Raw genomic sequence first — 12,216 nt, forward strand, 5'->3', positions numbered from 1 at the left:
CTACTTGTTGCTGGTATGTATTATGGTATATGGATCTGACTGAACTACTACAGGAACCAATGGAAAATGATTATGAAAACAAGAGGGAATCCTTTCTAGAAAGACAATGAGACTGAATGCTTTGGGAATGCTGTATGACAGGTAAGGCCCTAAAAAGGACTTTGGACAAATTTGGAATGAGAAGGACAACTGAAAAACGATCGGGAAAAGCTGCAAAATAAAGGATTCCTCATTCAGGTTGCTCGTGAGTGTTGCAGTTTCCCTTGGACTTAGAAAAGCAAATGGCACATCGTGGATGGCGTGCTTTGCGTGGTTCTGTGTAAGGAAGTCAGGGCTGAGCTCCCATCCTGCAGGCTTCAGCTCCACGTCAAAATACTGCTGGATGGGGCCAAACCCACGCTTTCATGTTTTTAAGGCACATTAAATGTTGGGGTGTATATCTCATTTGTGATGTTTCCCAGGTTGTGATGAGTCAACCACAGTCAACATCGACAAACCCAGATGCTTCCAACAAGAAGGCCAACAGTCAGGAAAGCCCGTGATAAGTGAGAAAGTACGTTTCTATGAAGCTCACATGAAGCAGAATGAACTGTCACGAGCACCGCCCAGGCTGCCTGGAGTCTGAGTGTCCTGCCGTTTCCCCAGAGACCCTGCGGCTGGGGCACCACCCCTGGGATTCAGGCACTATCTCCTGCTGTAAACCACAGTCAGGGGCCCTCTGGACGGCTTGTGGCAGAGAGATTATAGCCCCGACAACTGCCCCCCCACCCCAGAGGGGCTGCTGGTGAGCCTGGCCTTGCTAAGGAAAGGGTTGGGGTCTAGCTGTTACTTGTTCCCAAGTCATGGCAGCTGCTCAGCCCCCAGGCAATGCGGGCCTTTCCTCTCCACTGTGTGGATGGGATGCCAGGGATGCTGGAGGGTCAGGAGTCCAGGCTCCCTGATCCAGCATTGCTGCTAACTGGCCACCTAACCTTGGACGTGTCACTACCCCCACGTGGGTCTGGACTCCATCATCAGTCAGATAATGAGGCTGCACTAGATCATTCCTTCCAGCCATTAGGAAGAAGTCTATGATCCAATGAAGACATGGGAAGACTGCGTTTTATGCTGACAGTCAGCTACGCTCACCACCAACAAACCCATCTGAGGTGACACTGCAATCCCTCATGGTTACAGCACAAAAGTAATCTTATGCAAACCTCCATAATTCTGTGTTAGAATCATCGGCAAATGTCTGCAAGTTTTAAAAATAGAATTTGAAGCACCATTTCTGCAGAAAAGGCTTCAGAAAAACAAATGAACCATTGGCATAGCTAATCAAGATTAATATGATTCCATTGGAAATAATTAAGCCCATCAGGAAAAATAAATTAGGTTTTGAACAATTAGAATCCTCCCCTCCCCCAAATCCTCTGAACTAAAACAACAGCCTTCTTTAGTTGAAACCCACTGTATGTGATTTCAAGAGCATGTGGTCAGTATGTGCTGTCTTCTTTGTTTTAATTGCTTTTGGAAATATTTCAGTTCAGACACATATTCTGAATCTTGGTTGTGAGAGAGACAGCTCCGTTTGAAACGCTAATGAAAAACTCTTCATGAAGGAAGGTTAGTGTTAAAATTACTTTGAAGATGACAAAGTCCTTTCAAAAAAATCCAGAACGTCAATTTAAAAGATAATTACCGCTCAATCTGATTTTCTTTGTTAAATAAAATCCCATTTCTTATGCCATGTAAAGGTCAAAGAAAATGAATGTCTTCAGAAGAAAATAATACTGAGGAGACAGTGCTATGTTTTTACAAAGTGATGGATGGCGGAAATCCTTTACAAAGGAATGATTTAGTGCTGAGCTTAATTATGGGCTGGCTACATGAAGGCAGTTCACCTACTTACCCCCCTGCCGTGGCACTGCACTGCACACTCATGCACACCAAAGACACTGACGTTCTGACACCGACGATTCAGGCAGATCTGGAGAAGGAGGGAGGCATAGTAAATATCCATGTCCATCTACAAACACACACACATGCATCTGTGTATTAAAGAACAGAGGAATGGATAAGGAAGATGTGGTACATATACACAATGGAATACTACTCAGCCACGAAAAAGAATGAAATAATGCCATTTGCAGCAGCAAGGATGGAGCTAGAAATTGTCACACTGAGTGAAGTCAGACAGGGAAAGACATATATCATGCGATATCACTTATATGTGGAAACTAAAGAAAAAGGTAAAGATGACTTTACCTACCAGAAAGAAATAAGAGTCACAGATATGTAGAAAACAAGCTTATGGTTACCAGCGGGTAAGGGTGGGGGAGTGATAATTGGGACATTGGGTTTGACATTACACACTATGATGTATACAATAAATAACAATAAGGACCTACTATATATACATATATAGCCCAGGGAACTCTACTCAGTACTCTGTCATGACCTACATGGGAAAAGAATCTAAAAAAGGGTGGATCTATGTATATGTGTAACTGATTCATTTTGCTATACATCTGAAACTAACACAACTTTGGAAATCAACCGTACTCCAATACAAATTAAAAAAACAAAAAGCAAAAGCAAAGAAAAACTCCAGGAAGACCATCTTTCAGTTAACGCACATGGCAGAGTGGTGCTCTCTGCATAGACTGGGCATAGGTTCTGATGTCCACCTCCAAATTCAGCCCGTTCCAAGACTCACATCAGTGTGCACATCATGGGAGTCTTCTATCTTCATGGCAGGTTATATGGTTTTGGGCAACTCTGAAATTACGTTAACTGATTTCCTCATGACTTTTGTTTGGAGCTTGCAACAAAATCTACATATCGCAGCATTTTTGCCCTCATTTTTTCTCTACTATTAAAAGATATAGGAGAGAACAGAACAGCCTAGTCCTTCACCTGGGCCAACAGAGACTCAAAGACTCCAGGAACCCAGGGTCCGAGAATCTTGCAAGGGAGATAGTAAAATACGGGAACTTTCCCCAAATGCTGACTGACAAGCATTATCGTTGATGACATAAACCATCAACAGAAATGCTCAACAGAGGAGAACAGACGCTTCCCTTGTATTTATCAAGCCTCTGCAGAGGCAGTAATTTGCTAAATGATACTGGGCTGGTTGAAAGAATTTAGTCTCATTTCAAAGGTGCATAATATAGTCCAGACTCATGGGATCAGGCTCTTTATCTCCCATAAAATGTTACAAATTGGTGGAGTCAAAGGAAGAAAAGTCGAATTTTTCGATTACAGAAGTATTTTTAATCAAGTAGGACCTTCCGATGAGACATTGACCATCTGACCCCAGCAGCTTATCTAAGGCAAGATGAATGCCCTGAGAAAGAAGTGCTGGTTGAAGCGGCTCTCAGGGCTGGTGGGGTCGTGGCCAAGGGGACTGGCACATTTCTGCTGATAAAAGAAACTGTTTGGGGTTGCAACGAGCACAGCAGGACCCCAGGCAGAATCACAGCGGATGGGTGCTGCCCCCTCACAACGCATGGCCCAGGCTCAAAGATGGCTTTCAAAGAACTGGAGCTCTGCAGGAAGGAGATCAAAGCACATTTAATTTTGCACATGAAGTGAAAAGCTCACTGATAAATTGAGTCCTTGGAATTTCAGTGTTCAGATGCACCTGGCCTTGGTTGTTCAAATCACCGTTTAAGTGGTGTCATTCTAATGTCAAGACTTGAATATAAATGAATGTGTGTGATTAAGGAGATACCCAGAATGTATAATGTGTTTCGCATATCATCCTGTTTCCTTAAGGATAAAGCATTGATGGCGTGTGAGGGAAGGGGGTGGGGTGGGGAGGAGGGGACTCCTGCCCTGGGGACCCAGCTGCAGGAGCTGGCTCAGAACCTTTTCTTTCTGCTCTGTGACCTCCTGTTAGTAATGGTTTCATATTCATTTTGAAAACGGGGCCCTAATCAAAGCATCTTCCTTCCTAAAATGTTAATTATTAACTTGCGATCATTCAGTCTGATGAGAAACTTTAGTGGGGGGAAAAAATCAATGTGGCAGAATGTGAAAATCTCAATTGTTTTTTTTTTTAATCACTGTGCACTTTATTCCTAACCTCCCTCCCCAAATATCTCAGTCTACCTTTCCCCCTTGTCTCCAAAAGAACCCCCTTTGGCTTTAAGCTTATCTCATCTCCTCCCCTCTCCTGTCCCTCTGTGGGGGTCTCTGAAACTAAATCTGACTTCCCATTCTGTCCAGGTGAGAACAAGTCCCTACTGTGCCAAAAACCCAGACCACATTTCCAAGAACAATATAATACGCTGCTGTGTTTCCTTCCAGAGTAATTTCCTGGCTGGAAACTCGCATAACACCCAGAGTGTAGAAAAGACTTCTTAACACTGAAGGGCTGAGAAAACAAGCTCAATTTCCCCAAATCTGCGATTTCCCCAAATCTGCATCTCAATGGTCGGACGAGGAGCTAGGATTTGCTTATTTATTCTTTTCCTTCTAGGTGCAAAGAACTGGATTTTAGAGGCAGCATTCTGAGAAGTGGATTTTGAAAAACAAACCATCCCTGTAACTCAGGTCTCGAACAGGACGTTTCTCAGTGGGTCCTTCCAGACTCACACTTGTGATGCAAGGGAGCATTTCGGGCTTACTTTTCCATCTGCGCACTTTGTGCCGGCAAGCACGAGCCCTGGGTCCGGCAAGTCATCACCCAAGTACACGTGGGTTCCACGGCACAGAATCCGGCCTCCTTCCTGCAGGGGGATATTCGTTTCTATGGAAACGGCATTGGTACCAATGACTGGTCGGCTGGCACCTCCTTGACACTGGATTTTTCCACACTTGGCGTCTCTGGAAAGGCAAGAACAGACAGTCCTCAAAGAGGGAAAGTGTGGAAGCAGCCCTAAGTGATCTAGGAGGTTCAAAGTTGTGGCGTGGTCAGGACACGGACCCCCCGTACCTCATCGAGCACTTGGCAAAGGAGCTCTTGGAATCTTTGCCGCAGTTGCCATAAGGGTCACCTGCGGAGTTGACTCTCTCAAAGCAGATCCCAGGGGCAGGTTTAGCACCTGAAACAGAAGCAAAGCAGCACTCTCACCTCCTGCAAGTGTTTGGGATAGTTTTCTTTGAACAGCCCTGGTGGTTCAGTTGGTAAAGAATCTACCTGCAGAGCAGGAGACTCAGGTTTGATCCCTGGGTTGGGAAGATCCCCTGAAGGAGGAAATGGCAACCCACTCCAGTATTCTTGCCTGGGAAATCCCATGGCCAGAGGAGCCTGGTGGGCTACAGTCCATGGGGTCGCAAGAGTTGCACACGACTTGGTAAAAGAAACAACCTCCTGGCTTTCTAAAGGCAGATGGGCTCCAGTGTCCGGAGAAGTCTCACCTGGCATCTTAGCTGATGCCTGAGCCTGCTCAGCTCACAGCAGAGCTTGCGTTCCATCACTCCCTCTTCTGGAGGGCTGCTCTGCGGGCCCATGACATGTGCAACCTCTCAAGAGGTGAGGTCCGGCTCTGGGACCAGACCCGACCCCACACCAAGGCGCTGAGTGGCTGGCTGTGGTCAAACAAGGAGGCTTGCTTTCTTGAACAACTCCCACATAATTCTGGCGAAAAAATGCAAGCTAAAGCAGGCTCCAAGGAATAATGATGACTAATGAGAAGAAGCAATGAGAGGGGCAGACAGAAAGAGAGAGAACGTGCAAGGCAGAGATCGCACGCCCCGTTTGCAGCCCCACAAAGCTCCCTGTTGGAGCAAGCACCGGCTTCGACGAATGCCTATGTTGATCAGGCAGAGACTGCCCTCAGAGGCCATGAGACGTAAAACCTCCCAGTCCTTTCACACAGCAGGACAGTGCCCAGCAGAGGGGGATGTGGGAGCCAGAGAGCTCAGGAAACGGTCCTTTTTAGCACATCTTCCGGCCAAGGAAAGCGAGAACATGTACCTGGGGTTTGCGTTGCGGGAGCTCCACAGGACTCTAGAATGCTCTGCATAGTGGCATCTGCTGAGGACTACGTGAGAAATTCAGGCAAAGTTGCCTTGTCCTTCAGAGTAAGCTGTGCCCTGTGCTGTGTCCTGGGCCTGCCTTCCTTTCCGCATGGGTATCCTATCTGGGCACTCCCTCTCATGTCTGCCAGTATGCCAACTTCCCAGAGCCCAGTTTTGCCTCCTGCCCTTCTCTGTATCCTGCTCTGGGGAGGCTCCATCGCCTTCCAAGATGACCATGTTGTGATGGGCAATGCTCCCCTTCTCCCAGGGATCAGATGCTGTTCTTATTACTAAAAAGTCCATCTTTCTTCAACCTGATTCCTCATCAGACATATTCAGCATCCCATTAAAACACACAACAAACAAACAGGCAGACAAATGAAACAAAGCCCGTGTAGCAGTTGTGACCAGTCATGGGTTCAGCAGTTGATCTCTGCACTAAGCACCCCATCCTGGACCTCTCATTTCCCGTTCTCTGTTTTCTGGGGGGGAAAAAAGCATTTAAGAGAGGCCTCCCAAAGTCCTTCCAAAAGGCATTTACCTAAACTGGACACGTCTGACTCTTTGCGACCCCATGGACTGTAGCCCGCCAGACTCCTCTCTCCATGGAATTTTCCAGGCAAGAATACTGGATGGAGTGGGTAGTCATTCCCTTCTCCAGGAATCGAACCATCGAACCTGTGTCTCCGGTGGCTCCTGCATTGCAGTCAGATTCTTTACCGCTGAGCCTCTGGGGAAACCCCAAATATGTATAACCGAATACTATTCAGGCTTTAAAAAGAAGGAAACTCTGCCATTTGAGACAATATGGATGAACCTGGAGGACATTATGCTGAGGGAAATAAGTCAGATACAGAAAGACAAATACCGCATGATCACAGAATCCAAAAAAGTTGAAACCATAGACGCAGAGGGTAAAAAGGTCATTGCCAGGGGCTGCAGGGAGCAGGCAAGAGGGAGATATTATTAGTCCAAGGGTACAAAGTTTCAGTTACACAAAATGAATTCATTCTAGAGGCTGACTGTACAGCACGGTGACTATAGTTACTAATACTGCATTGTGTATTTAAAAATTTTCTAAGACAGTAAATCTTATCTGTTCAGTTTTCTCATCACATACACATATACACATAAAAGTAAATTAAGAGGGTGGGAGGAATAGTTTGGAGGTGGTGGATATGTTTACGGCATGGATTGTGGGCGTGATTTCAAAAGTGTATGCTTCTCTCCAAACCCATCACGGTGTGCACACTAAATATGCACAGCTTTTTGTATGCCAATCACAGCTCCATAAAATGGTTAAAAAAGCCTCTCTGTTTCCCACAGCACATCCCTTTCATCTGCAGTTTATTTTGACGCTGATCCGTTCTATTCTGTTGTATTGCTGTCACGGGAAATCTTATTTTTAGGCACAAGTGACCACTCACCCACAGTGAGTCTTCCGATTTTACTTTTTCCGTTTGCTCAGTGGGTGTGTGTTTAGGCTCTCCACAACCTAATTATCCATTCTGTTGCTTTTAAAAGTTCCTTTACCAGGATAAAGAAAGTGGAAGCAGGAAGTCACATCTTGGGAACAGTAATTAAACACGTAATAAACGTGGGCTTGTCTTTTCTTAACCTGTGTTGTCAGTTGATCTCAGTGAACCTCCTAAACCAGCAATGATTCACGAGAACCAGTGTAGACGCCCAGCTGGACTGTGAGAGTCAAGATGCGACGGAGAGACTAAGCAGTCAGGAGTACTCAGCCAGAACAAAGAAGGCAGTCATGCCACTTGCAGCGACGTGGTGGGCCTAGAGACGGTCATACTAAATGAAGTCAGAAAGAGAAAGGCAGATACCAGATGATGCCACTTATGTGTGATATCTAAAATATGCCACAGACGAACTTACCTATGAAAGAGGAACAGACTCACAGGCATAGCGGACAGACTTCTCATCACCCGGCGGGGAGGAGTGTGGCGGGGGGTAGGGGTGGATCGGGAGTTTGGGATTAGCCGACGCCAACGATTACATATAGAATGGATAAAGAACAGGTTCTACTGTATAGCACAGTGAAACGTATTTGATATCTTGTCATAAATTATGATGCAAAAGAAGATGAAAAGAACATCAATATACATATAATTGAATCACTTCACTGTACAGCAGAAATTAACATGACACTGTGAATCAACTATACTTCAATACAATAAATATTTAAAAAAAGAGTTCAGTAAGTAAACCATTCTCTCTGATGACTGATCTTTGGGGAAAACTGTGTTTTATATTCGTGCATTCACGAGATCTAAGAAAAACAAAAACAAATGTTGATCAAGTCCTTATTTCTTTTGGAAGGCCTCTTCATTTCTGATTTCTACAGGCAGTGGTTGTGCTGCAGCGCTGGAAGGTCTAGGGCTTAACTGGTGTCAACCCTACAAACCAGGAGACCCCGGTCACATTATAGGGAACTCCTGAGACGCTGTTCCCTTTGTACAATGAGGACAAGAACATCACCTGTCCTGAAGGTTCAGTGAGACCCCCAGGCTCTCAGTAAGCCTGTTTATACTGAGGACAGCCACCAGTCGTGGCGAAGCAGATGGCCTGACCCTGGATGTTAAAGATGGCAGAAGACATGAAGAGAGGAGAGCTCCTTGGAGCTGACCTCGTTTGCAACCCTACAAATGTAGGGAGCTACATTTGTAATGTTGCAAAAACTAGTTCAGGATGGTGTCAGTAGGGGCTTCATGCCTGTTTCCTTCCCAGAGGGTCATCCCCAGGGTCTAGTCCATCACAGGAAGCCAGTGAAGACTGTTGAATGATTGGGTATGTAACTCCTGGCCCCACCTTGGGAAATGAGAGGGAAGAAAGAGAATCTCCTTGATGGAAATTTTGGGAGGTTTTGTACATACTTTGCATGTTAAATAAAAGTACAGTCATAGCTCAGTGAGAAATGGAACATTTCTTACCACGTCAGTAAACAAAGGATGTCCTAGTCATCAGTAACTGCAGCTGCCACTGATGCTGAGCTGGTGAGCCCTCAGGGCACTCAGGATATGAAAACACAGGATGCTGGCCCCAGATAGTTCAGGTCCATCACTCAGTCCTGTCCAACTCTTTGCGACCCCATGGACTACAGCATACCAGGCTTCCCTGTCCATCACCAACTCCCGGAGCTTACTCAAACTCATGTCCATTGAGTCAGTGATGCCATCCAACCATCTCATCTTCCCCAGATAGCTGAGGTGCATATCCAAGGATGATTTCAGCGAGCCCATCCTCTTACATATTCCCTTATATAGAAAAGCACAAAATCCCTCCATTTGAGATATCTGGCTTTCCTTTAATTAGCAATGACCTTTTGATGCTCAGACTACCTGCCCTTCATTGAAAAACTTCTGTATAACCTGGATGCCCCTCCTCACCTCCTCAGAGCAGTTTTCTCAGGGTTACTTGAGATGTTGCTTCCCAGGGTTGAAAGTCCTAAAAATTCCCAGTGAATAAAGCATAATTCTCAACTTTTAGGTTGGGAGCATTTTTAAGTCGATATCAGGATGGCTCAGTGGTCAAGAATAGGCCTGCAAAGCAAGGGATGCAGGAGATGCAGACTGGATCCCTGGGTCAGGAAGATCTCCCTGGAGAAGGAAATGGCAATGTACTCCAGTATTCTTGCCTGGAGAAATCCCATGGACAGAGGGGCCTGGTGGGCTACAATCCGTGGGGTCACAAAGAGTTGGACACAACTGAGCACAGCACAGGGATCTCAGGTTCCCTCTACCCAACTCCTCTTCTCTTGTTTCAGTGAGTGGGGTTCCTGCTGCCCTGAGTCCTGTGCTCTTTCTGGGCGCTGCCCCAGCCAGCCTGGGCTGCCCCTCCAGAAGCTCATATCAGCACACAGGTTGCTGCCTCATTTTGAAAGAGGCAGCAGGAGTCCTCAAGCAAAGACACTTGAGTTTGATTTCCTTTCATTCCACTGAACCCTGGGAACACAGAGCGTCTTCCCTTGGAACTCCTTTCCTTGCCCTTAAACCAACAGACACAGTTGAAACGAATGGGGGCACTTTGGATCCCCAACGTGCCATTTGTTGGACCCCCCACTGTGAGGTATCGTGCTGGACACGGCAGGGAGTAGAAGCCATTCCTGGTCCGGGACGATCCTGCATGCCATGGAACAACTAAGCCTGTGCATCACAACCGCTGAGCTTGTGCTCCAGAGCCCGGGGACCACGATTACTGAGCACGCTTGCCAGCATACTGAAGCCTGTGTGCCCTGGAGCCCACGCTCTGCTACAAGAGAAGCCACCACAATGAGAAGCCCGAGCACAGCAACTAGAGAGCAGCCCCGCTTGCAGCAACTAGAGAAAAGACTGCACAACAGCGAAGACCCAGCACAGCCAAAAATAAAGAAACAAAGCCGGGTGGGGTTTGACCTGGAAAACCTATTCCACTCTGGGATGAATTTGCCCAGTGGCTCCAACAACGCAGAGTTCTAAAGATTAATTTTCTGGCTCTTGCAAGAAACTAGTCACTGTCTGTTTCCAAGAGGTTTGCTCATCTCAGCTCTTCTCCAGAACTCAAGGGAGCAGGAGATGACACGACACACCTCGCTGATGAGGTATCGGCGGGGCGTGTCATCAACGGGCACAGCACCGACGCTGTTGGCCACAACGTGCCAAGGAAGCTCAGTCTGGATGCCTAGCGGGTCATGATTTCATTGGCTACAGACACCTGGGGATAGAGCGATCTCTCTGTGAAGTCAGAGACCAGAATTACACCTGATCCTCTGTCATATACTCCAGGTTCTCATCTGGAGGATTAAGGGCAAGGACACTCTGATGGGTAGTTCATGGTCAAACTCAATGGACAAGATCTTTCGCATCTCCATCCTCAAGCACTTAGGGATTGAAAATATTCAACTTTTATCTCATCAATACTCTGAAACTGCTGCTGTTTCAATGGAGTGGGGGGTGGGGGGCTGGGGGAAGTGAGTGACAGAGGTCAGAGGAGGGTGGGGCAGAACCCTATTTATCACGCTGGTTCCATCCAGGTGAATAACACTTCTTACCCTGAAGTCTCCACGTTGGGATGAGAAGCCTTGCCTGAGAAACATGGATGTTTAAAGACAAGGGGGTTTACAGAGAAGGATAAATATCATGTGACATCCCTTCTATGTGGAATCTAAAAAGAAATGATACAAATGAACTTACTGACAAACCAGAAAGAGACTCACAAACTTAGGAGAATGAGATGATGGTTGCCAAGGGAAAGGATAGCTAGGGAGTTTGGGATGGACATGTACACACCACTGTATTTAAAATGGATAACCAACAAGGACCTACTGTATAGCACAGGAAGCTCTAACTTAGTGTTACGAGGCAGCCCTGGAGGAGGGGGGTTTCTGGGGGAAAATGGATCCGTGCGTATGTGTGTCTGAACCCCCTAGCTGTTCACATGAAATGATCACAACATTGTTAGTCGGCTGCACCCCAACACAAAATAAAAAGTTCAAAAAAAAAAAAGACAAAAGAGTTTAATAAGTGAAACTTAAATGAAAAAGTATCTAAGCAGTTGAAACTTGATCCAGATCACAGCATACTCTATTGCTGTTTCACCTCTGATCTCAGGCTATAGGACAGTGTCACACAAGGTTTGGGGCCACCTCCTGAGGCCAGCACGCCCCCAGCTAGAGGTGGGCACTGCTCAGTCCCACCTCTTGTGTCAAGGGGAGCGGTTTCCTCCACTGGTTTGGAGCAACCATAGAGATTTGTGAAAACGACTTGCAGAAAACGAGACTTCTGAAATTGTCTCATATCCCTTTTTCTAGGAACGGAAACCCCTTTTCTTATGGAAAATCCACTTTTTATGGTTCAAGCGGGGCTAATTTTCCCAACTAACGCCAAAAGCATGGGCATGAGATTCAAGTCTGGCCCCTGAGACTGCTCCATGTCACCAGTAATAAGTTTAGGTCAGTGATGGATACAGGACCAAAGCCAGTACATCAGCATCTTCCTTGGAACCTGAGTGCTGGAGCCGGCTGGATGAGGGGCCTGGGCTGCTTTGCTCCTGGGACCGCTGACCGTGGCCGTGTCCTTCAGGGTCTCCCCCATTACTACTCTCCCTTGAGCCTGGGGACCCCCTGCTCTCATTTGCCTTGGAGGGCTGTCCCCACCTTCCATCCATCACATTTGCCTTTTGCAATGTTTGAAGGCTCTGGTCTCACTGTAAAGCCCCCTGTGGACTGAAAAGGTGCCTCAGGCCTGTACAGAGCAGGTGTGTCCCAAGAATGAA

General features: G+C 46.6%; 1 protein-coding gene across 4 annotated transcripts in view; it reads right to left on the reverse strand.

Moving 5' to 3' along the window:
* The window catches only part of ADAM12 (ADAM metallopeptidase domain 12), a 394,287-nt gene that overhangs the window by 39,205 nt on the left and 342,866 nt on the right, over positions 1–12,216 (reverse strand). For all 4 annotated transcript variants that reach the window (XM_086378404.1, XM_086378406.1, XM_086378408.1 and 1 more), the window contains 3 exons: positions 4,925–5,033; positions 4,617–4,815; positions 1,892–1,969 (listed from right to left, as the gene is read on the reverse strand). In XM_086378404.1, the coding sequence (XP_086234530.1) occupies positions 1,892–1,969; positions 4,617–4,815; positions 4,925–5,033 (386 nt within the window). The remainder of the gene's footprint in view (positions 1–1,891; positions 1,970–4,616; positions 4,816–4,924; positions 5,034–12,216) is intronic.

Source organism: Bos grunniens, chromosome 26 (assembly GCF_055505025.1).
Source record: "Bos grunniens cultivar Pamir isolate PY7600 chromosome 26, Bosgru_T2T1.0, whole genome shotgun sequence".
Classification (NCBI taxonomy): Eukaryota; Metazoa; Chordata; class Mammalia; order Artiodactyla; family Bovidae; genus Bos; species Bos grunniens.